The 26,208-nt window shown below is 41.3% G+C and overlaps 1 protein-coding gene across 2 annotated transcripts in view; it reads left to right on the top strand.

Moving 5' to 3' along the window:
- The window catches only part of plxnb1a (plexin b1a), a 79,943-nt gene extending 54,088 nt beyond the window's left edge, over positions 1-25,855 (top strand). For both annotated transcript variants that reach the window (XM_085259039.1, XM_085259038.1), the window contains 23 exons: positions 2,053-2,204; positions 2,289-2,394; positions 7,649-7,785; positions 7,868-8,041; positions 8,704-8,938; positions 9,046-9,288; positions 10,162-10,338; positions 10,460-10,608; positions 10,709-10,809; positions 10,895-11,112; positions 11,395-11,573; positions 11,668-11,734; positions 12,752-12,898; positions 13,856-14,030; positions 15,435-15,538; positions 15,658-15,742; positions 16,103-16,275; positions 18,338-18,498; positions 19,546-19,693; positions 20,592-20,656; positions 21,177-21,252; positions 21,479-21,553; positions 23,491-25,855. In XM_085259039.1, coding sequence (XP_085115165.1) covers positions 2,053-2,204; positions 2,289-2,394; positions 7,649-7,785; positions 7,868-8,041; positions 8,704-8,938; positions 9,046-9,288; positions 10,162-10,338; positions 10,460-10,608; positions 10,709-10,809; positions 10,895-11,112; positions 11,395-11,573; positions 11,668-11,734; positions 12,752-12,898; positions 13,856-14,030; positions 15,435-15,538; positions 15,658-15,742; positions 16,103-16,275; positions 18,338-18,498; positions 19,546-19,693; positions 20,592-20,656; positions 21,177-21,252; positions 21,479-21,553; positions 23,491-23,595 — 3,252 coding nt within the window. In that variant the 3' untranslated portion in view covers positions 23,596-25,855. The remainder of the gene's footprint in view (positions 1-2,052; positions 2,205-2,288; positions 2,395-7,648; positions 7,786-7,867; positions 8,042-8,703; positions 8,939-9,045; positions 9,289-10,161; positions 10,339-10,459; positions 10,609-10,708; positions 10,810-10,894; positions 11,113-11,394; positions 11,574-11,667; positions 11,735-12,751; positions 12,899-13,855; positions 14,031-15,434; positions 15,539-15,657; positions 15,743-16,102; positions 16,276-18,337; positions 18,499-19,545; positions 19,694-20,591; positions 20,657-21,176; positions 21,253-21,478; positions 21,554-23,490) is intronic.
- The last annotated feature ends 353 nt before the right edge of the window (positions 25,856-26,208 follow it).

Raw genomic sequence — 26,208 nt, 5'->3', positions numbered from 1 at the left:
AAATTCATTGTTTTCTACTTATCTGAAGCTGGATTGTGATGGCAGCAGGCTAACCAGGCTTCCAGCCACACTTTCCAGTTCTTCCTGGGGGATCTTAGAATGAACTGTTCTATGGACACAGTTCTAGAGTTGGATGTCTCGAGACCACTTTTACGTGGTCTTGGTCTTGTCTTGGTCTCGACGGACTTTGGTCTTGGTCTTGTCTTTGTCTCGCTGTCTTGGTCTTGCTTTCTCAGATCGACATAGTGTTCGGAGATTTGGAGTCAACCATCGGCGGAGCGCGGGGGGGTGGCTTACTGGGCTTAAGCCTGGGTCATTTTTTCAGAAGCCCGGAGTCTTTTGGAGTGTAATTTGTTTCATAGTTAGATGCCTTATTGACAACTGTATAAAACAAAAACTACACACAATATTCAAAACAAATAGTGCACAGTCATAAATTCCCCCTAATTTTGGTATGATCTGAGCTCAGGCACTAGGTGACTGAGCACAGCACTTGCGCATGCATGTGAGCAAGGGGGGAGAAGCTGCTGCCTGCGAGTTTGCTGCAGACAGAGGAGAGCTTAAATTTGACCAGGTACCAAAGCAAATCATTCGTACTTTACAAATAATGTAAATATGACTGTGTATCACAAAAGAGTAACCACTGAATAAGCACTTAACAGCTTAGAAAAAGTGATTGGATGAATGAATTAGTTATATAAAGAGCTTTGAGTGCTCGGGTAGAGTAGAAAAGCACTGTAGAAGAACCAGACCATTGGCATGCAAACCAGATGCTGAAACCACCCAAACTGGCTGCTTTCGATATGGAGGAGCAATGGCTCTACTCCAACTCCTCACCCTACCTCTGAGGCTTAGCCCATTTGATCTCATTTTATCTGCTTGTATTCATGACCGCACTCTTTCAGTCATTACCTATATTTCATCACCATGAAATATGACTTATATATGAACCTCCACCTGATGTGGAAGGTGCATGATCTATGTTATATTTTCAAGCATGCCTGATTAAGCCCTATGGACACAGGCCTGATCAGCAGACACTTGCCTTCAAGTTCCCCTTCCCAAGCTGGGTTCCAGGAAAGGTTCCCATTTTCTTGCTTCCGGGCAAGGTGGTTGAGCTGCAAATCTTCCTCTTCATTTGTGTTTTCCGAATCGCTCGTTTTGCCAGTGGGAGACCATAAGAGTGGCTAATGCCCCAGAAACAATGGCTCCCAGGATCACACGGAAATGCAGACCTCTCCACTACTGAAAAATTGTGATTTGCTGAGGGGGAATAATAACATGTGTCTCATATGTTTTGATTTTTTATCATACAATCAAAGTTGAAATCAGATTTAAGGTGAGCACACAGATAATGTCCACCTTCAGCAGATGCCTAGAGAAACAAATTTACTGTGTCATAATCTTATCATTTTATGCCATTAAAGGCAAATATCTACGTTCCTCACAGTATGTTGAGAGGTGCTTGCTCACAACACCTGTGCATTAAAGCGGACTCCAAACCCTCATCATTTCATTTCTTCCATTTACATTCAAAATAATATACAAGATAACAACTGACGTTAAAACCCCCCACATATATCCAACAGTCTGATGAGCCCCACTTTTATTGTTGTTGTTATGTTGCTCATGCGAATATGTGCATGCTCACCTTCTGCTGTTCACACAGTTCATGCTGGCATACTGGTAAAGTTTAGAGCGTGTTTCCCCTATCTTTGCCCTGCCACCCCCAGCAACAATTCTTGCTTCAGGAAATAACAAAAGACTACAAGGAGATAAAAAAAAAAGAAGTTTTAATTCATTACAATGTCACTCTGTTTTGCTTTATGGTGACATTAGTTCTTTTTCTATGCTCAGGGATTCACTGTGAGCTAATCAGATGTAGAAGTAAATGATAGTAACTCCAGCTGAGGAACCAGTACATATGGGTCAATCATACCATGAGTACATCCTTATGTCCCCGCTGGTCCCTCATTTCTATCCTCCTAACTTGGCCACTGAGACATATCAGTTTTGATCATGCACAATATTCAGTTTGCTCTTGTGTTACAGCTGGACCCAGTATCCGGTCCCGTCGAGGGAGGGACAGTGGTGACCATTTCAGGCTCCAACCTTGGTCAGAGAGCCGAAGACATCCAGGGCTCAGTCACAGTGGCAGGTGTTCCTTGCAATGTGATCCACAGCAGATATGAAGTCTCCTCAAGGCAAGTCAGGGGCACACCTGTGTGTACACCGTTCTTTTATGTACCATACTCCCTTTGTGACAGTTCTGTGACTCTGTTGTGTAGGATAGTATGTGAAACTACAAGCAGTGGAGGGGAGAAGAGTGAGCAGGCCTCAGTCAAAGTGATGGGAGGAGGAGTCGGGCTGTCAGCTCAGTGTTTCCATTTCCAGGTAAATTAAGCAGCCATCAGTGTGTTTACATTAAACTGTAAAATGAAGTATGTGTGTGTACAAATCTGTTTTTCCTGTCTTCCTTCTTTCATCCCAACCGGACGCGGCAGGTTTCTTCCTTTTGAAAGGGAGTTTTTCCTTCCCGCTGTGCTTGCTCATAGGGGGTCATATTATAGTTGTTTTTTTTCTCTGTATGTATTATTGTAGGTTCTACCTTACAACGTAAAGCACCTTGAGGCGACTGTTGGTGTGATTAGGTGCTGTATAAATAACATTTACCGTAAATCCCGGACTACAGAGCGCACCTGATTAAAAGCCGCATGCTCTAATTTTAGAAAGAAAATCAATTTTGTACTTGAACAGGCCGCACCGGATTTTAAGCCGTATGCGTTTCAATTGTAATATAAGATATTTACACAGAGGTATTACACGTGAGGATTTTTAACGTTTAATTGAATCCGTAAGGTAACATAAACATGGTAACATAAATGTTAAGGTAACATACAAAAACACATACTGCAAATGCTTTTTTTTCTTCGAACAGCGCCTGTTACACGGCTACCTTTAAGTATACGTACGTATCAGTAACACACAAATTACGTTGCTTATGTTTTTTTTACGGAACAGTGCACAAACAACATTACAACGTCTCTTAACAACCAGTAAAAATATATACCGTATATATACTACTTAGAAATTTTATTGGTCTACTGTTACCAGGCAAAATGTTTTTGGCCGCAAGAAAAAAAATATGCATTAGCCGCACATCAGTATAAGCCGCAGTGTTCACAGCGTGGGAAAAAAGTAGCATATGACCCGAAAACTACGGTAATTTAATTGTTTAGTCCAAAATCCAGCATTTGCAAAAGAGGGACGAAAGGAGAACAAAGCAAAACAAAATATAATAATACATTAGGTTGTGTGTATGCACACATGTTCAAGAAACAGCAATGCTAAAGAGAGATTTTAGGAGAAAGGCCTTGCAAGATATGTGTCGAGAATGACAAAGGATGAGGTCCACAATTAAGAGGCTGAGGTTGGCTCAGTCAGCAGCCTATTTGTTCTGTATTTAATGAATTGAACATTTTTTCTCTTATCATTTATCTTGATTTGTGTCCATTTCGGTTATTTAGACTTACTCGTACAGTGTTGAGTCAACCCCAAACTGTTCAGAAAGAAGCCTGTTCACTCTTCAGAGAGCTCCAAATTCATATTACCCAGCTACCACGAATGGGTCAAAAAGAAAGAAATAATGCACTAAAAATGTAAATAAAATGAAACATTTCAAAAGTTTAAACTTCAAATGGGAACATAACAAAGTAACAAACGTAACAAAGGACCTAAAGATTCAAAGTAAAAGGAGTTGTTTCCTGAGAACCACTGTTGGGTTTTATAGTGGCTCAAGCACTGTATCAGTCAGCAGGTACACCTTCCTGACATATTGTACTTATGTGTCTGTGTAACCGGTTTCTGCTTCATACCGCTGCAACAGTTCGGCCCAAACAGACTCCTTGATTCTGCGTTGTGTTGTGTTTTTAAGAAGACAAGGAGTCTCTGATCGATCGTTGCCACTTTATTTCCTGAATGGAAACAACGGTGTATTATCAGTGCACAGGCTCGCCACACACCACTCCGCACAGCACACTCTCGTATGGCTACGGCAGACTGGCAGCGACTACTGCAGCCATATTACAATTTCTAATATACAATAAAATAACAGCAACAACAAGTGATGTACCTGAATGGAAACAACGGTGTATTATCAGTGCACTGGCTCGCCACACACCACTCTGCACAGCACACTACGGCAGAACATCTCATTAGCATTCCGCTTTAGCATATAGTTTCACACATTAATAAACAAATGAAAAGTACATAAAATTGGTGTTGGACATGTGTCCACTAAGCACTTATTACACTCGGTGCCCATCAGCTAATCAAACATGTTTTATGTGTCTGTACTACTTAGCTATATCGTGTGCGGAACAATACAACTCACCTCTCGTATGGCTACGGCAGACTGGCAGCGATTACTGCAGCCAGCCTCACCTAACCAGCCACCCCGAGAGGGGGGGCGCTGTTTCCCCATTACACTGACATTTGTGGCAAGTGGAATAATACCACATAAACACTGTTACATCTACATATTCTCATGATGTCAATGTATATGAACAACAGTGTGAAGCCCTTATAGATAGCTCAGGCAGGCACTTCCAGCTGCACTTCCTCACACACTTGCAGTCTGTTTCTATCTATCTACAGATTTTCTCTCTGACATGCCTGCAGTACCTGCTCTTTCAACCCCTTCATCACCTTCAGCATCCACCTCAGCCTCAGTGGAAGGGGGAATATTTATGCATCGCTCACTAATGTCTTTCTTTTGCATGGTCCTCTGATTGGCTCAGAAGCTAGACACCTAAATTCTGTTCTTTTCTATTTTAACATCTTGAGATCAAAAATCTTTTTGCTGTGCGTGTCCTAGGCCAACATAAGCACCATTAATCTGTCAGTTAAATGTGAGCTTTCTGGCTGAACTGTTATAATCAAAATGAAGTTTACAGCAGTAACAGTTCTATTCATAGCAGTAGAGCTGTAACTACATACAGGGAGTGCAGAATTATTAGGCAAATGAGTATTTTGTCCACATCATCCTCTTCATGCATGTTGTCTTACTCCAAGCTATATAGGCTCGAAAGCCTACTACCAATTAAGCATATTAGGTGATGTGCATCTCTGTAATGAGAAGGGGTGTGGTCTAATGACATCAACACCCTATATCAGGTGTGCATAATTATTAGGCAACTTCCTTTCCTTTGGCAAAATGGGTCAAAAGAAGGACTTGACGGGCACAGAAAAGTCAAAAATAGTGAGATATCTTGCAGAGGGATGCAGCAGTCTCAAAATTGCAAAGCTTCTGAAGAGTGATCATCGAACAATCAAGCGTTTCATTCAAAATAGTCAACAGGGTCGCAAGAAGCGTGTGGAAAAACCAAGGCGCAAAATAACTGCCCGTGAACTGAGAAAAGTCAAGCGTGCAGCTGCCAAGATGCCACTTGCCACCAGTTTGGCCATATTTCAGAGCTGCAACATCACTGGAGTGCCCAAAAGCACAAGGTGTGCAATACTCAGAGACATGGCCAAGGTAAGAAAGGCTGAAAGACGACCACCACTGAACAAGACACACAAGCTGAAACGTCAAGACTGGGCCAAGAAATATCTCAAGACTGATTTTTCTAAGGTTTTATGGACTGATGAAATGAGAGTGAGTCTTGATGGGCCAGATGGATGGGCCCGTGGCTGGATTGGTAAAGGGCAGAGAGCTCCAGTCCGACTCAGACGCCAGCAAGGTGGAGGTGGAGTACTGGTTTGGGCTGGTATCATCAAAGATGAGCTTGTGGGGCCTTTTCGGGTTGAGGATGGAGTCAAGCTCAACTCCCAGTCCTACTGCCAGTTTCTGGAAGACACCTTCTTCAAGCAGTGGTACAGGAAGAAGTCTGCATCCTTCAAGAAAAACATGATTTTCATGCAGGACAATGCTCCATCACACGCGTCCAAGTACTCCACAGCGTGGCTGGCAAGAAAGGGTATAAAAGAAGAAAAACTAATGACATGGCCTCCTTGTTCACCTGATCTGAACCCCATTGAGAACCTGTGGTCCATCATCAAATGTGAGATTTACAAGGAGGGAAAACAGTACACCTCTCTGAACAGTGTCTGGGAGGCTGTGGTTGCTGCTGCACGCAACGTTGATGGTGAACAGATCAAAACACTGACAGAATCCATGGATGGCAGGCTTTTGAGTGTCCTTGCAAAGAAAGGTGGCTATATTGGTCGCTGATTTGTTTTTGTTTTGTTTTTGAATGTCAGAAATGCATATTTGTGAATGTGGAGATGTTATATTGGTTTCACTGGTAAAAATAAATAATTGAAATGGGTATATATTTGTTTTTTGTTAAGTTGCCTAATAATTATGCACAGTAATAGTCACCTGCACACACAGATATCCCCCTAAAATAGCTAAAACTAAAAACAAACTAAAAACTACTTCCAAAAACATTCAGCTTTGATATTAATGAGTTTTTTGGGTTCATTGAGAACATGGTTGTTGTTCAATAATAAAATTATTCCTCAAAAATACAACTTGCCTAATAATTCTGCACTCCCTGTACTGATGTAATGATGTAACGGTATAGCAGTTCAGCACGTTCTTCAATTCAAACAAGTCGGGTTACTCAGGCGTTACGCACGGTGAAATGCTAAGCAGACTTGTTCATTTTCTGTCTCTCTTATCAGACACGCACAGATACACGCACTCATGCGCGCGCGCACACACACACACACACACACACACACACACACACACACACACACACGGTCTGCATATGTGAGAATCAGATAAGACATTGCTTTTCTTTGTTGTGAAATCTAGCTGCCAAGATCACTTATGAGGAAAACTGGGTTATATTCATACGTGATGTTAAATGTTTATGTGTCCATAAACACCCTTCTTATCTGCAGAAACTGCTGCAGCACAGTGCAGCAATTTACAAGAAATTAAACAAGCATTTCAAAAAACCAAACAAAACCAGGCCATCTCAGGGGCATTTTCACACCCAGATCACAGGCAGCAGTTATTTAGTTTGAACTCTGCTGTGATTCCCCCTGAGTTTGCTCCAGTTGCACATGCAAGAACACGCTAATCGCCCTGGGGTGTGGACCAAAGCAGATGGACCCAGACCTGACCGAGATGGGCGGGAGCGGGGCGGGTCCCCTGGTATTTTTTAAAACGCCTCCTTTGGAGAAAGTGATGAGGCTGCAATGTGTCAGCACTCGAGTGTGGCATTAGGAAGAGTCGTCCACAACTGCTGCTGTTTGTGAGAGAAGCTTTCTCACAACAGAAATCTGGCCAATTACGGAAACCTCAGCTCCCACATGGATTTTCTTAATAAGGCCTCAAAGTGTGTTTGAAATGCAAGAAAGGCACTGCAATACAATACAGTAGGAGCGCATCTACTTATTTACATAGCAGAAGAAGGACTGAAGCCCTGATGGTAGACTTAATTAAGTCTACCATCTTTGCAAATGACAAGCAAATGAATTGCTACCTTCAACGGCCATCAGGCACACTACCAGTGTTTCCCAGAATGCCCTGGCCTTTCTTTTTATCTTCCCTATAAATCTTCATCTTAGTATTGAGTTATCGATTACACTTTTATTCTTTGCGTCTCATGCTTGATCTCTCTTCTCTCTCCAGAATCCCGTGCTAAGCAGCATCTTCCCCCACAGAGGGCCCAAAGCAGGTGGCTCCTCTCTCACCATCACAGGCCAAGCACTGAGGACAGGACACCTGAACGAAGTCAGCGTCTTAATTGGAGGAATACCGTGTGATGTGTAAGCACTTCCAGAATAAATCCTGTTCATGCTGCAGGATTTGATTTGTGGGTTAAAATCTAAAAGACGTTCCTCTTCTCAGGCGCGACATCCAGAAGGATCACATCAGCTGTCTGACCCGAGGCAGCAACAGGACGGGAGAACACGGCATCACTGTGCGGTTTGGTGGTGCAGAGCGCCACCTGAAGGGCTCGGTGTATCATTACACCCCCAACCCAAACATCACCAAGGCTGCTCCGTCCAAAAGCTTTCTCAGGTGCTTTAGTGGAATATAACTGTATACATCTAGTCCATTAATGAAGTCAAGTAAAATGCTTTTAATATTATAAAATCCATTTTTATTAAATCACCAATAAAATGGATCATCACCCATATTATCTATTTGATGAGCTTAAAAACTTTAGTTTCAGAGTCTAAAGAGAAACATAAGTTTTTCCATATTGAAACAAACCTATAGAAAGCTATAGAAAAGGGACACACACGGTTTATAAAACAAACCCCAATCCAAGATTAATACAGTCACCTCACAGCAATCTGCTGGCCGGCCGGGGCCTTTCTGTGTGGAGTTTGCATGTGCTCCCTTTGCCTGCATGGGCTCTCCTCCCACATCTTAGGGATTTTGGTGATTCTAAACTGGCTTTAGGTGAATATGATTGTGAGTAGAGGACTGTAACTCTGTGTTAACCCTGTAATGGACGGTCAGTGTGGCCGGCGTGTGCTCTCCTCTCACCCAATGACAGCTGGAATGGGCTCAACACAGGCTGGGTTAGCCCCCCAAATTACACTTGTATCAGTGCATGTGTAAGGTATTAAGCAATTCGGTATTAAATATTGCAGTATTGTAAAAGTGACGACAGACATATTAAATTAACACAAATCCACTGAACTCATTTTCTTTCCTACTGCTTTCCCCCACAGTGGAGGCAGAATCATCACAGTTTCTGGTCAGAACCTGGATGTGGTCCAGGAGCCAAAAATGAGGGTTACCCTCAGTCCTCGTGATACTCTCCCTCCCAGGAGGCGGAGAAGTGTGGTTAAGAAGAAAGAAGGAAGCCTGAACCTAGGACAGGATCACCAGGGTCCGCTGAAGAGATGGAGGAGGATTGTTCCAGAGGCGGACTGCCCTGAGGGGACGCTCTGCCATGTCAAACAGGTGTCTTCATGGGATTGTACAGAAATGATTATTTACTGCACTGATTTTGTTTAAAATACGCATCCAAGGATTATCTTCTTTTTCACTTCCCCCGTGCTCTCTTCCAGTACGAGTCTCGCTGCACGGTGAACAGCTCCTCCCTCATCTTGTGCCCGACCCCAGCCGTGGGCCCGGAGGCCATTAATGCAAGGGTCAAAGTTCACTTCCTGTTGGACAGCCTTCATTTTGACTTCAACACCGTGGGTAAGGAAGCCTTTAGGTATGAGCTCAACCCCACGCTCTACAAGCTGAACCGGAATGATCCCAGCAAGCCGTACCATCACAAACCCGGCAGCATCATCTCTGTCGAGGTGAGTTATGGGAACCTCGAGCTCGAAATAAACTGGCACCACTTTGTTTCTGCTCAAGACTGTGTTAAACAAACAGTCTCACAGTGTTGTTGAAGTCAGTCTGAAAAAATAAAATAAAACGCTAACAATGAATAGAAAACGCAACAACATGCCACTTTATGGAAGAAGTAGTTGTTGTGGTTAGATGGACAAAACTCTCTGGTGACAGGTCTGTCATTTCCTGTTTCTGTACTACTTTCAGCAGTGTGGTAAGTTTTAACAGTCAGTTTCTTTAGTAAGGTCCCTACCTGAGAGAAGCAACCTCTCTGCACTGCAGTAAAATACACTGCGCTGCAGGCATGATAAGAGCTGTATGAATGCTCCTAATATGGAAAGGAAATTGGATAAAACCCATATAAAGCCCACATTTAATAATTGCACACTATCAAAATAGTCATAAAAACGATCATCGTGATTGACAAAGTAATGCAGATAATGTGTTTCCTATTTCATGTGGAGTCATTCTCAAGGCACACTCAGACCAAATGCTGTATGCATACATTGCCTCCTTGTGGGCACAATATGCAACTACATCTTTAAATAACATAAAAGGCTTTAAGAAGTCTGCATAGGACCACCTCCTATCCTCAGTAAGTCTTCCCACTTACTGGTTCAGGTTTCAAAGAACATATTGAGAAATAAATCATATGAATGTCCTTCTATAAAATATAAATGATAATAACATTTTATTGAATGCTGTAGCTGAGTGGAAGAAGAGCAAAATTACATTCTTTCCGCAGAGGCTGGGTTTCTTCTGACTAAACACATGAAATGCTGTTGTGTTTTGTCAGAGCTGCTTTAGAAAAGCCGTTCTCTGTTTTTTTTTTTATCAAGGGAGAACATCTAGATCGAGCCATGTCCAAGCGCGAGGTGGAGGCTTGGATAGGTGACGGCCTGTGTTCGGTGAAGACCCTGACACACAGCCACTTGTACTGCGAGCCACCGGCTCAGCAGCCCTCGGTGAAAGGTAGGAAGAAGCAGGATGGCGTGGACAGTCTGCCTGAGTTTACGGTGAGTACATGATGCAAAGAACTGTGAATTTGAGTTCAGTGAACCCTCTCTAGTTCATATAGTAAATACTTAGGATTTCTTGCTGTAGTGTTAAACTTGTTCTTTTTCACCTGCTTTTCAGGTGAAAATGGGAAATCTGAACTTTTCTCTGGGCAGAGTAGAGTACGACAGCCAGACACAGTCTACATTTCCTCTAGAGGCTCAGGTGGGAGTCGGTGTTGGAGCATCCATAGTGGCTCTCATTGTGCTCATCATAGTGCTCATATACAGGTAAACATGTTCAATTCACTGAGCATCAGTTTCTCCTTTGATCAACATATTGGTTGGTTTTGGCTGTAATATTGCCTTTTCATCATGGCTTGTGGGTCAGGAGAAAGAGCAAACAGGCCATGAGGGACTATAAGAAAGTCCAGATCCAGCTGGAGAACCTGGAGACCAGTGTCAGAGACCGCTGTAAGAAGGAGTTCACAGGTAACTTCCTCTTTTTCTTCGGGACTTTTAGAGAATACATGTCCTTAAAGTTAGACTAAACCAAGACCTTTATTCTTTTTTTTAGACTTGATGACAGAGATGATGGACATGTCCAGTGATTTGGTGGGCTCTGGGATTCCCTTCCTGGATTACCGAACGTATGCTGAGCGTATTTTCTTCCCGGGGCACCAGGAGTCCCCACTGAGACGAGATCTGGATGTCCCAGAGAGTCGAAGGCAGACGGTTGAGCAAGGGCTGATTCAGTTGTCCAATCTGCTGAACAGTAAACTTTTTCTCACTAAGGTAAGCCTCCACAGCTGCTTTTTATTAAATCTGTGTTTATTTATTTATGCTGCCTACATTTGCAAAGCAAGCCCCTTTGCAACCCACAGAATTGTTGGTTCTATTTTGCTGCTACTACTCTCCAATGTCAGCCTTATGTGCATGCAATAGAAGGATGGGGAGTTCCCATACTAGAGATACAGAGCTATTCTGCCAAGGTTTACCTGGTCTCGACAGAAACGAGGGGGATTTTTCACACACAGATTAATTAACTCCATATTCTCACCTTTTTTGTTTTTCTAGTTTATTCACACTCTTGAGGTGCAGCGGACCTTCTCCCCCAGGGACCGGGCCTACGTGGCCTCTCTGCTGACTGTAGCTCTGCACGGTAAACTCGAGTACTTCACAGACATCCTGAAGACGTTGCTCAATGACCTAGTGGAACAGTATGTGGCCAAGAACCCCAAACTGATGCTGAGGAGGTGATGCCGTTTTTTTAACCTGTCCTAGTTGGCGAGTAGGAGATGTTTTTCATCCACGGATCATTTACATGTGTCTCATTTTTTTCCTCCCCAGAACTGAATCAGTTGTTGAGAAGCTGCTGACAAACTGGATGTCCATTTGTCTCTTCACGTTTCTGAGGGTAAGTTGTTTTAAGGTTGACCAGACATTAGCTGGTTAGACACTGGCGGTCAGTGAAACATGACGAACATCAGTTACTACTATAGTGTTATTTGAAGTTATAAAAAAGAATATTTTTACTGTCTCTTTACTGTGAAGTTTTTATGTCAGGAAAATGTTTTAAGAGCCTGAAAAGGGGGGAAATCTGCTAAAATTGTGCTTTCAAGGTCATTTTTAACAACTTTGGTACAGAACTGCTAAAATTTCTTCCCTTTGAAACGCACAGCACAGTCTTAGCAATAAGATGATCAGAAACATTCATTAGTTTATATTTTTTGTAAAAAAAAAAAAAAATTAATTCAATTTGATTTACTTAATTTTTTTAACCCTTTAAGGGGTATAGTTGGTAGAGTTTACCCTTCCTCTTCCTCTAAAAGACAGTGTTAGGGTTTTATCAGAAAACCTTTTATGTTCAAATGATTCTGAAAAAAGACAAGATAATCCTTGTTCTAAGAAATAAAGCAAAAAATTTGATTAAAATAAACTAATAAAAAAAAAATCACACGATGGTGTGTACTATTTTCTTCACAGTATTAAAGTATTAAAACTGGCTTTAATTTCTTTTTTAAAGAGCAATGGGAGGCTCCGGTGTTAAACTAAGCAAGAAGACAAGTCCATCTAAATCTCTAGTTTGAGGCCTGACAGTTCCTCAACAAGCAGTGTCGTTAAATAGTACCAATAATACCATGGGAACACACAAGTGCTTGATGCTAAAAACTCTCATCTTCATATGATTAGATACTCCAATAAATGTTACAAATAAGCAGGAAGGAGTGCTAACTGCAGCGCTGCATGAATTTGCTGTCAGTTGTTGAATTATAACATTGAAACACTTCATTATAGGAGGAACAGATGCGCTGTATTTAAAGCACATTTCACAGAAAGTCAGTGGAGATCAAATGTCGCTCACCAGTAAGACAGTGTGACTGATCAGAAGTGGAATACCACTTTAATGAATGAATTCTTCATGCCTGGCCAGGAATCAGCAGGGGAATCTTTCTACATGCTGTTCAGAGCAATAAAGCACCAGGTGGATAAGGGACCTGTGGACGCTGTGACTGGAAAAGCCAAGTACACACTTAACGACAACCGACTCCTGCGAGAGGACGTGGAGTACCGCACACTGGTTAGAACTCACACATCCTTTGATTGCAGCATTGTTAATGTTGGAAGGAGAAACCCATGTTTTCCTGTTTGGTTTATTATCATATGCTGATATTTAACTGAATAAGCTAATAAACTAAGTACGTCCTTACTGTTTCCACAGGAATTAAGAGATTTAATCAAATGCCTACACATCAACGTGTTGATGATTAATTTGTCATCAAGACGTGAGAACCTTTATAAAAGCAGATTTTTGTCACTTTGGTCTGGAGCATTCAGGGTTGCATAAAAACAATACAACAGTCTTACCAGGAGTGGGTGTATCAGGAAAGAATGGTCAGACAAGCTTGAACAAAATTCAAGAGCTCCTCAGTTTAAAGTTGATGACAGTACAGTTAGAAAAAGGATGAATAAGTGTGGCTTATTTGGAATTCCTGCCAGAAGAACATCAAATTGGGTCATGTGACAGGACAATGCTCCCAAACGCAGCAGCAAATCAGCTACAGATTGGATGAAAAAGACAAGAATCAAGATGTTGCAGTAGCCTAGTTGAAGTCCAGACATCAACCTGATTGAAGTTGTGATGGGGCCTTAAGAGAGAGCGGTGCATGGAAAAATGTTCACTAACCTCAAAGACCTGATGTGAGAGTGGGACAAAGTGTCTTAATGCTTAAACTGATGACATTTTATGTTATTGTTGCTAAAGGTGGTTATACAAGCTACTGAGTAATGGGGTGTGCTTTTCACATAACTTTGACATCTTTAAAATAAAACATGACTAAAATTAATGTAAACGTCAAACTGTTAAGATTTAAGCTTAAACAATTTAAAGTCAAACCAGTGTGGATGGTTGCACACAAGTGAACACTCAAACACTCCTCCAAAGTGCCGTGTGTCCTACAGTGTTATCAGTGTTACAGTGTCCTACAGTGTTACAGTGTGTTTTATCCATAACCAGCATTTGTTTACATGTGTCCAGACTCTAAATGTGGTGATGCCAGCTGCAGCTGCCAGCGGCGGCACCACAGCGCAGACGGTTCCCGCTAAGGTGCTGGACTGCGACACCATCACACAAGTAAAAGAGAAACTTCTGGAACAAACCTGGAAGGGAACATCTTTTTCTCAGCGGCCGCACATCGACTCGTTACATCTTGGTGAGTCAGATTCATTTCACAACAGCATAACTCTTTCTTGTGTTTCAGTCTTCTCTTATGTGAGGATTTTAATTATAGAGATGCAGACGTTTTTTTTTTTTTTGTGTGTGAAGTGCATAAGAGAAAACAAAACAACTGTCATTGAGTCAGTATTTAAACATTAAACAACCTCACCAGTCATCTAAACAACACTCGGTTCTGGTTTGAAAAAGTAAAAGGTGAAAACGCATCTGCTGAAAAGATATCACTTCTAAATCTGAAATAGAATAGAAACTAGTGTATAATTACATCTTCCAACAAATTTATACATTGTGATGAACCTAGAATTAATCCATAAAAATGAATAGGAGTGGAAGCTGCCGTATTGCTCTTCCATCTTGAATACAATGGCCGAGATGGAAATCGCCACTGCAACGAGCACATTTCATGCGTGTGACCAGCCACATACGTAGTACATCAAAGGTGGAGGAAAAGAGAACTTGCAGGTATTAATGTGCCATAGAAGTCAAAACACTTTCATTAATGTTTGTACCTTTGGACTCAAGCTATGAAGGATCGTACCTGTTTCATCATCAGAGAAATGAGTGAAAAGCCGAAGGAAAGAGACAACGCCACAGGCATCTTAATAAAATGTCATCACCTGAGCAGACGTCAGGGCTCTAACACACAGAAATGTGCAACAACATGCTAATTTATTCCTGATATTGTCAGCAGATTAGACATTTGACCCTCCCGTCTCCGAACAGCTGCGACACCCGACTAAATAGCATCAATAGCTGGTTATAGGATAATATTATACCAGCTAATGTTAAGCTCGAGTGGCCCGAAAATCACACTTTCCATCTGATAAACAGTTTGAGTCATTCTCACACACTCAAGTCAGCAGTGTTAGATCCATTTGACAGACACGTTCAGGGTACCCTCAGCAACTTCTCAGTATCTCTGTCATCAGTGAGAGGTGAATGTCACTCGCTCATCAACTCGTATCTGTTTAAATTTTACAGCCTGCGCCAGAGTAAATAGACATGGACACATTGACAGTTGAGGGAAACAGGAGACTGGCGGCCAGAGATGTTTGTCTGCTGTTCATCTGTAATCTGTCACTGCCTGCAGTCAGTGACAGATTACAGTCACTGTAGGTAGGATCATGCATTTGAATTGGTGAGGGGTAAGAAAGCCAAATTCAGCTGACTGCATTCTGCAGTCCACTGGTGTGTAGTTGTGACATTTTACACAGTGCACCTTTAAACAAGCAAAGCTGCCAGCTGGTCTACCAGATTCAACCCAGGAAATAACATCTGTGGTCCCTGAGGGTTTTCGTTTTTATCAATCCTCAAAGTTTACTGTCTTAATTCTGCAGCTATTAGCACAAGCTCAAGGTTACCTGAACATTTCTCCCTTCAGAGTGGCGTGCAGGTGTTGCAGGTCACCTAATCCTATCAGATGAAGACCTGACATCAGTAGTGCAAGGTTCATGGAAGCGCCTTAATACACTGCAGCACTACAAGGTGAGTGCTGACATCACACAAACACTGATACACACACACACACACACACCTCAACTCATTAAAGTTTTGGAAGCAGTTTTAATCACATTGTGAATGTTGTCATGTGACTGTGTAATCAGGTCCCCGACGGAGCGACGGTGGCCCTTGTTCCCAGAAACAACAAACATCACCTTCACGACAGCCACGATTACATGCCAGGAGAGAGTAAGTTCATTATTATCTGTTACCCCTGTGTTGGTATTATGGTTATACGTTGCTGTCTGTATGCAGACAACTGCATCTAATGGCAATGGTTGGCGACCTTCATTCAGACGTTTTATCTGAGCAGATGAACTCAGTCTAAATAACCAGAGGAGGGCGCTGTTTGACTGTTTATGCATATCCTATTTTACAGTGGCCGTGACTTAGGTGTGAAGATGAGTTTGTGGGGGGAATAAAAGCTGTAATAATGAACAAAAACATCAGTTGTTCACTGCGTACAAACACTTGAAACAAAGACAAACAGCTCAAATGTAGTGACCTGTTTCTCACCTACCCATCCAACTGTTTGTCCCCTCCTACCAGAGACCCCTATGCTGGATGATGGGGAAGAAGGAGGCGTGAGACTGTGGCATCTGGTAAAAGCCAGCGAGGAGTCTGAGCTGCCCAAGCACAGGAGAGGTAGTGTGAGAGAGAAGGGTGGGGAGCGAGCCAAAGCGATCCCCGAGATCTACCTCACACGCCTGCTCTCCATGAAGGTAAAACACAAACAAGGTGGTGGTCACTCACTAATATCTTAATAGGTTTTGTATATTTAAATTGAACAGACATCAGATGGTACTTATACCTCTTTTTTATTTTTCATAAACAAAACGTGTTACTGAGTGTTATTCAGGTTTGTGTTGCCTCCAGGCAGCAGAGTAAACAGCTGGGAACACCAAATGTAGTGGTTTTGTTGTGGATTCTCCACAGTTGATATACAAATATGAAATGAGTCAGCAGCAAGAAGGTGTGATGTGCAGAGACATGACATACATGTTCACAACAGAGATGCCACAAAACCCTGCTACACTCGGTCCAATCCAACAAATCCAAGTTTTTTCATTTAGAGATTACATAATTGAAAAACATATTTGCTCATGTTCCATATTTTCCTTATGAGCCAGCCAACACTGAGTATGTGAACACGGTGGCCTTTGTGACTATGACGTGGTGCTATTTTGAGCTCACGTTTTCACAAAGAAACCTTTGTCAGTTAGGAACCAGCGTGAGTCTAAATTATTTAGAGCTCATGAAATATTTATCTTTATAATGTATGTTGACCCAAGACGTTATGTAGTAATGATGAACAATGAATAAACTGGGAACACAGTGGATTTAAGATGCACAAATGTCAAATAAATATTTGGCTTGTTTTTGCCGTTACTATTACATTAATATTTAATTGAACATGTTTCCATAGTTTCATGTCAGCGGCTCTGGCATATAACCACCCCTTTTACACAAATAGCATCCAGCTTTGGACCTCTGCACACCTTGAATGTGCATGTGAGGAGCTGCTACACTGATGCATCAAAAAACAAGAGGAAGAAGAAAGGATTTCTTTTTTCCTTATCACTGTGATACTGTCACCGCGGGTTTATGACTGACGCCTCTCACTCCATGTGATCTCCTGGTGACCCTGAGCTAATTAAAGGTTTAAGAAAATAGATGATTAAGTGAGGATAAGATGACCAGACAAAATAAACGAACTGTATATTTCATAAGTTGCAATGTATGCCTGTGCTGCTTACTTGCAGAATTGTTTCAAGAATTTAAATTGGCCCATCCATGATGGGAGACTTTAAAAAGTCCCCAAACAAACAAAAATAAAAATCTATTTGTCAAATTCTGTACATTACAGGTCAAAATGATGCACTTTCAGTTTTAGATTTAAGGCTCAAGAAACTTGGGATCCTGTATTTCCTACAATTCACTGTTTCACTATTAAATATAACCTGAATATAGTCAGAGCCCCTGTGACATCATCAAACTCACTGGTTTACAGCATGTAGCTTTTTTTTTTTTTTTTTTGTGAAAAAACCCCCATATTTCATTAAATAGAAACTTCCATCAATTGAACGCCTTGCATATTTCTTATTTTTGCACCAAACACCATGGTTCATTATCCCATGGACCATTAATATAGAATCTTATTCATTAAATATGACAGAAACCGCTCAGTTCAGACAGGTGCCTTAAGGGTCAGTCCTCTGGGCTTTCAAGGGGTAAAGAGTTAAATCCAAATTGAGAAAACCTCCTGTGACATTGGGATGGGAAAAAATAGACGCGGGCTTGTTCAGAGCCTCAGGAAATGCTACATAACTGTTAGATCAGCGGTCCCCAACCTTTTATGCGCCATGGACCGGTATATGCCCGACAATATTTTCACGGACCGACCTTTAAGGTGTCGCGGATAAATACAACAGTATAAAACTAGTATCGGTACCGAAAAAAAGAAGATTTATTCATAACACATGTGAAAGGACCCAGGAAAACCGAGTTAACGCTAAAAACGCTAACAAAATAACGCTGAAAACCGATAAAAACCCTGAAAACCATACATTTCACACCTGAGCCTCAACTCTCGCGGCCCGGTACCAAACGACTCACGGACCGGTACCGGTCCGAGGCCCGGGGGTTGGGGACCGCTGTGTTAGATGACACATGTACCTTAACTTAGCTTCATGTGCATAATCTGTGGAGTGCCCCTTCAAAGAGAGCATCCCCTCTTTGTTTCATGGTTTATTTATCTCTGTCACTTTCTCTGCTCTGTCTCAGGGCACTCTGCAGAAGTTTGTGGATGATTTATTCACCGCCATCCTCAGCACCAGCCGTCCTGTACCTCTAGCTGTCAAATACTTTTTCGACCTGTTGGATGAGCAGGCTCAGCAGCACAACATCATGGACCCGGAGACCATCCACATCTGGAAAACCAACAGGTAACTGGGTGAAAGACGCTTATATTGGGTTTGGATGTTGAGAGGCAGAGTTGGAAGCCAGGAATGGGTCATGGGCCGTGAGACATATGAAACACAGCATAGATATGCTTCGAGGGGAATTTCATCCATCGAGAGATTGAAGAAGCACCCCACACAGAACATATGGACAACAGCTGGTTTTATGGTGTTACTGTACTAGGACTTTACTTGCAGATCTTGTGGAAACAGCAGAGATTTGCCAGGGTTTGCCAGGGCTCATGAACCTTGCCAGAGACTTATTAAACTGCTTGTTACTTTGAAGCATTTGGTTGATACACGAGGAACATATGACATCTTAGATTAGATTTTGTCACCTTTGTATACATCACTGCTATGTGGGTCTTCCGGGGAAACCCATTGTCACTTAGGCTACTGGCAGTGGGTCCACCTGCACTTGGCTGCATCTTATTTGTTTTCTATGTACTTGTAAAGAGCTCACCAGAAAAGTGGTGATGATTTCACAGACCGTGGACCTTACATATTGTGAATAATGACAAATAAATATACAAAGGACACAAAAAGAAGTGTCTTGTATGTTTGTCTTATTGGTGATAACAACCATTCCTGTGTGTTTACCATGTTTCTCATATTTTAAACTCTCTAAAAAGGCTTTAAGTGTATTTTTGTGCAAGCTTGTTAATGCGATTACTCAAGGATGAGGTGATTATTTATATGTGCTCTTTCTTTAAAGCTTATCTAGTCAGTCATATAAATGTTATGGCGCTCTTCATTGATTCATGTCGTAACCAAACCTCCTCAGAGCAGTTCGTTTAGACAGCACGTGAGCTTTGCGTTTTCACCACATTCCAGATACACGAAACCAAAAGGCCCAGGACACCAGAGTGTGTTAGAATCAAACAAAAGGGATGGAAGCACCAGTAAAGAACCTGCACTTTTTTTCTGCATAAGAGGGGATTAGAAGCATTTTTTAAAATCTGATGTATAACTGTACTTTTACATTACAATCACTGCTTAAATGTGTAAATGTTTTCTTGCTTTACCAAACAGCTTGCCACTGCGGTTCTGGATCAATATCCTGAAGAACCCGCAGTTCATCTTTGATGTGCAGACATCAGACCACGTGGATGCTGTGCTGTCTGTCATAGCTCAGACCTTTATGGATTCTTGCACCATAGCTGACCATAAACTGGGACGGGTGAGCTTCATTTGTAAAGGACAAATATGAGACACTTACAGAGGGAAGAAAAATAGCCTTTTGGCTAATTCTGACACATTAACATTGATTTGTAGATTAATATGCACTGTCCCTTTTTTTTAAAAAGAAAAAAGAAAAAAAAGAATTTGAATTAGATTTTAACTTATGTCCTTCTGTGTTTGTGAGCCCTGTGTTAATTATGTACGTTTCATTTTAAGATGGTCCCAAAATTAGATTCCAGAGAATGAAGCAATTGCATCTGCTGTGACCCTCCTTGCAGCATTGCTGTGCACACTTTTTTGTCTTCATAGCACTTCAGTGTCTACCCATAGTAGATGTGAGAGAGGCCTTTCATTACTTAGAAGTTAACCAGGGTCTCTTTTTACCTCAGAGACGATAACACACCTTGTTATTAGTGTGCTGTTTGTTGGGCGCCTTTTTCTGTGGAGCATTTTCTTAGACTGTCTCAATGTGGACATTTCAAAATCTTTAGAGATGTAAAAAATACTTTTTTCTAAGATCCAAAGATCCTGTGTCTTAATCCTGCAATATACAATCCCACACTTTCAAACTGTGAAGGTCAGAGGGTTTCACACCTGATTAATTCACAGCCGACTCTAATTAAACATAAAAGAGCATCGTATAGTTTTCCTCAGTACATAACCAAATCTAATAGTCTGGGCTGGGTTTTGTCTACTTAAGACTTAACACATAATATGTAGCAAGGATCAGATATTACACATCATCTCGTGCATAATAGGAATGTGAGTCTAATGAGCCCTGCAGCCTTGTTTTGTACTCGGTGCATGTTGACATCAACAAAATTATTTGTGCACATTATTACTCCTTGTTTTACATGCCTCGTTACTCTTATGTGACATCTGTCTTCCTTACTCAGGACTCTCCTATCAACAAGTTGCTGTATGCCAGAGACATCCCCCGCTACAAGCAGATGGTGGAGAGGTAAGAATATGGCAGCCGGTCGTCCCACTGACCCCAGGCATAAAAAACACTCTGGAAGAGAGAGGAGGGAGGGGTGGAAGGAGAGAGTGAGGCACAGGACGATCTGTCAGTGCCAGACAGAGGGTAGACTAAGCCCGCGAGGCTCCATGCATGGATGGTCTGAGAGCAGACTGCTACACTTACTACTACCTTCTGCACATTAAGCTCGGCATGTCGCCCTGCTGAAATAAGTGTTGCTAGACAAGATTTTAGGTAACACATGTGCTTGTTTTCGAAGCCTTATTAGCCTGATCTGCATTTAAAAATGATCACTTCATCTTTCTCTACATGTTTTCCCCACTGATACACCAGAGACTCATAATTTGTCATATTTTCTTATTTAAAATTAAACAAGTCAAAAATGAACTGACAGTAATCAGTGGAGAGAGTGGCGAGCTCTTAGGGGTAAACATCTCGCTTGCATTTGGGTTCAAATTTCTGTGGATTTAATGTAAAAATCTGTGATTCCCTGTACCTCCAGGTACTACGCAGACATCCGTCAGACCATCTCTGCCAGTGACCAGGAGATGAACTCGGCCCTAGCAGAACTCTCCCGTGTACGTTACCTACTCTTGTTTTCCCATTTAGTCAAAGTAACCTTTTTTTTACACAATGGCTGAACACATAAATACTTTTAGGACCTGGAAGATTCCATTTAGCTGGGAGAATGACAAGCTGGATGTGGAGTTTGAAATAAAATATGAATAGCAACCGATGCAGTTTTTAACAGCTTTCCACCGCTGACGTTTCTTCGCCTCTCTATTTTTTACTCTCCCTGAACAGAATTACGCTGCTGAGGTCAACTGCCTCGTGGCTTTACATGAACTTTACAAGTACATCAACAAATACTACGATCAGGTGAGTATCACAAAATTACGCAAACATGATGCTTGCATTGCATAGTATGCTGTCAGGGGAGAGATTTACTAGTTGTGAGCTGACAGGGATTTCATGTAATCATTATTTAAAGAGCTGGCTATGTGCATATGTATGAACTGTCAGGAGTGTAGCTCAAGTTATTGATTGACAAACTGATTGAATTCCCTGAAATATTTGGATGTCCGATCTCTGAAGTCCACAGTTGTCTCATACAAAACAGCATTAAATACTCAACAGAAACAGTATTTGCTTTTTGTAGTTCTTGTTATAATTTGAATCTCACATCCCATTCGCCAATATGAAGTGGGCAGGGTTTACGCTCTGTATTGCAATCTATTTCCAGACAGAAATCAATATTTCAGGTTCACCACTAGGATCTGTCATGTCATCTGGTTTTTGTTTTTTATATATATATAGTCCCCACAAAGTGGAGTTTGTGGGGATAGGTTAATTAATTAATCCAAATTACCCATAGGTGTGAATGTGGGAGTGAATGTGAGCGCAAATGATTGTCTGTCCCTGTGTGTTAGCCCTGCGACAGACTGGCAACCTGTCCAGGGTGTACCCCGCCTCTCGCCCTATGACAGCTGGGATAGGCTCCAGCGCCCCCTGCGACCCTGAGAAGGATAAGCGGAAGTGAATGGATAGATTGATATATATATGTAGTCCTCCTTTCCTGACACATAGGATGATCACAGTGCACAATGCAGACTTAAGGTTTCATATGGTATTGCTCAAAATTAGTAACTGAGCCCATAAACTCACCAGGAAAAGTGTTTACTAAGGTCAGCGCAGATGGCTGTTTCCTCAGACTTTCACTGAGATTTTGCAGCAATGTGCTGTTAACTTGTCTGCCATTTTAGATGTGTCACACTGTACGCTCAAGGCTCCAGTCATAGAGGCTTAAGCTGGGCAGACACTGTACGATTTTTTTCAGTCGCGTTATTCAGCTTCTGCTCAAACTGTACGATTGACTTGCAGGGGTTAGAAGTTCGTAGGTCACGATGCAGGGTCTCACACTATACGGCCCGATGCTCTGATGCAACCCGAGTGCTCAAACTGTGCGTCCATAAAAATGAAGGTTATAACAGAAAATCTGTCGCTCGCTCTCCCTCTCTGTCTTTCACTCACACAGACACGCACACCACCATCAACTTTGCTAAATTGCTAATGAAAAGGCAGCTGTGATTGAGCAGCAATGTAAATCCAACAATTTTCACGGTTGTTGTGGTCGTGATGATTTTGTGATGCCACATCGAAAAGGCTCGGATGAGCTTTCCAAAGTTCTACAAGTGCCTCCATCGCTTGTGTCCAGATCACACACTGTACTGCCGTGCTACTCCGTCTTTTTCACCGACGTTTATGTGTTTGCGCGTGCGCAGTGTGAGCAGCTGCGGTGACGGGAGGTTTGAAATCCTCCCGACCAAGCGATTGATGATCAGGAGCTGGTCGTGAGGTGTTAATCGCTTCTCGTTACCCCACATATACTACACGATGCACGATGAAGGCCAAAATCAGGTCGATCACCAAAACGGTCGCACGACTGAAAAATCGGCTCAAAATGGGCCAAAAATCGCACAGCTTTAGGGACAAGTCCACAATGATCTGGCAACCACTGAAAGGAAAACGTGTATTCCCAACCAGTTGATTCAAACTTTCTTGGAACTGTTTTGATTCTAGTAGATTTCCAAAGTTGCCTGTAGTTTGCATGGAAGATGCCATCTTGTCTGCAAATGTGCACCCAGGAATATCCTTAAGTTGGGGTCTTCAACTACACTTGACTGCAGCAATCTACTAGCAACCAAAGCGTGAGAAGCTTCTATAGGAGTGAAATCATTTCAAGGAAGATAGCTCATTGCTCTAACTTTAATATGTTAAGTAAGAATTTTAATTGAACTCTTTTTGCCTTCTATCAGATTATCACAGCTCTGGAAGAGGACTGCACGGCTCAGAAGATGCAGCTTGGATACAGGCTCCAACAGATAGCAGCTGCCGTTGAAAACAAGGTTACAGACCTATGATTTCCACGGCTGGGATAGACATTTGTGGAAAGAAACTTTCTTTGACATCTCCTTGGAAAAAACAAAACAAAAAGAAAACGTTTTTTTCCCTGAGAAAAGGGACTATTTGGTCCCATACTGTGATTCTGCTGTCATTTTGACAGACTAATTGTTAGTGAGGTGTGTTTCCTGTGCTGAATTGGTGTGCACAATTACACTCCTCTTTTGTCTCATTTTGGGAGCAAAAAGAGCGCCACATCGCTGAGGAGGGGGAAAAAAACTGAGAAAATGCACATCAAAACAAAAGAATTTCTTCTGAACCTTGGATTTCTGATGTTTAAGTCACCTAAAGGGAAATTAATAACAAAACAAAAGAGATCATTTTGGGGGGGGTTTCTCTTTCTTGATGGACATTTTTCAGAGTTACTGCACAGAACATTCCTGCCCCGAGTTTAAATGTAGATTTGTTGGAGAAAAAAAGAAAATCTAAGTGTGCTGGAGGACAAAATAAAGTGACAAAAGGGAAAAGGAGGATTTGACCTTAAACACCAACAGCTTTGGAGTTTTCTACCATGTTTTCTCAAAGTCTTACAAATTGATAATGACACTGTCAGTGGTCTAAGTTATCACGTATTGAATCTGCTTCCAAGTCTTACTCTGTTGTCATGTTCAGTTAGCTGTTATTGGATGGTTTCCCTGGGTATATTTCATTTTTTAAACTCGTCATTACCAGTTCTTTTACTATAATTTGTAGCTGCTGCCTAATTTAGTTTAAAGCCAAGACTAATGTTTTATAAAAGCTCTCAATCTGCTTTTTTTTTTAAAGATAACCTACAGCTTGGGGAATTTTCTTTTTTAAGTAAAGTTTCACAAATTTTGTTGCATTTTGCAATCTTTGCTTTTATTTGCAGACGCAAAGCAGTTTGACAAAGACATTTGTAGCTGACTTAAGAACAATCCGTCCGAAAGTCAAATCTTCTACACAAGTTAAACTACATGCAGACAAAATTCATACGAGATCAAACCCGAACTTAACTAGCAAAAATATTAAAAATAAAATGCACAAAAGAACCGAGGAACACTTTTAGAAATGTCAAATACTGGGGACATTTACTTTTGATTTTAAAGGTGTCTCATAGGTTGTTCTAGAGAAGCAAAACAAATAAAATGTGGAATAAACTCAATGAATACTTGATTTGTACACTAAACTATGATGAAATCATTTTCCCTTTAAAGTCAGGTTGAATCTAACACAAGTTTTCTAGGGTCACTGTCTAAAGTACACAATTAAATAAAATTATTTATGTATTCTTTCTCACTCTGGCCCATCCTGCATAGATCAGCTGATTGTTGCGTCTGCCGTTCCAAACACGTTGCCAACCCTTACAGAGTGCCCTCGTGTCACCAATCGATACACTGTCACCACATAAAATAGTAGAAAGGTGTTTCTCCCGTCTCTGTTTTACTTACTTTTTAATTTCCATATATTGGCCATTATAAATCCTGACACCAACAGATCTGTGAATAGCTAATATTGGCTAATGACATCAGCCCGTTGATAAATTGGTCGGGCTCTACTTTATATATATTTTCAGAAAGACCTGTTTTCTCTTCTCTGTGGTCACATGACCACTGCTTAAATTCATTGTTTCAGGAAAAATATGTTTTCGCTGAATCTTGTTACGCTGATGAAGCAGTGTCAGTGTATGTGTAATTTTTTTTTCCTTTACAAAAAGGGGGGAAAAGCTCATCTCTGAGACTTATAATCACACATTGTAATTGCCTAACAAAGGTGCCTGTTGCTCTGCCACGCCTCATGCGAGAATCCTTTTATTTTCCCAGTTTAATTTATTGTTTATTTATTTTATTGCATATGTTGTTGGATTTTTCCTTACAGATCTATGAAACATTTATTCCCATCAATTTCAGATGTTTTTTGTTTTGGTTTTTTTTTTTTTGTACATCGAGTTGGATTTGAGGAGTTTCAAACTTCAAACTCAAATCCAGTTGTTCTCAGATGCTGATTATTTTTGAACATTTTGGACCCATTTTAAATGTTTCAAGGCAGTTATCTTGTAAATTTAAAAAAGCAAACAAACAGGATTTTTTTTTTTTACCATGCGCATTGGTGTTGCTTGTGTAAGCAAAGCTCAGTTCTGATGTTTGTTCTGTACATACTTTTCCTAAGTAATCATGACTTTAGCGTTCTCTAACCAACTGATAGGATGAACCTAACAACAGTTTAATGTGATGCAATAAACAGGTCCAGATGTTAACAGAAGTTTCATTTTTTGCATTATTAAATTTCTGTGTAAATATTTTTTGGAACATGAGTTAATTTTGACTTCTTTTGAAAGAAGGAGGATCTTGATGTGTTTTCAGGAGCAAATATGGTTCACTTGTACAGTTCAGTTTAATTCATGTCTAGTTCATTTTCACTTCAAAGTGCCTTTATATAATTTGAGGTAAGGATCCTAAAACATTTCAAAATTTTTTAATATATGTGATTCTCTCCTCATTAAAACACTGTAACTGAACACCTCCGTCTATCCAGACGCTAGTGAGCCAGCACAATATATATATATATATAGCCACTGGTAAAAAATGGGAAAATGTAACTCGGGCAACTAACTA

The sequence above is a fragment of the Mchenga conophoros genome, linkage group LG20, assembly GCF_057382185.1.
Source record: "Mchenga conophoros isolate Kocher_MC1m ecotype Shallow Benthic linkage group LG20, M_conophoros_male_GT1.1, whole genome shotgun sequence".
In the NCBI taxonomy this organism is placed as follows: Eukaryota; Metazoa; Chordata; class Actinopteri; order Cichliformes; family Cichlidae; genus Mchenga; species Mchenga conophoros.
This window is presented reverse-complemented; position numbering and strand designations above follow the sequence as displayed.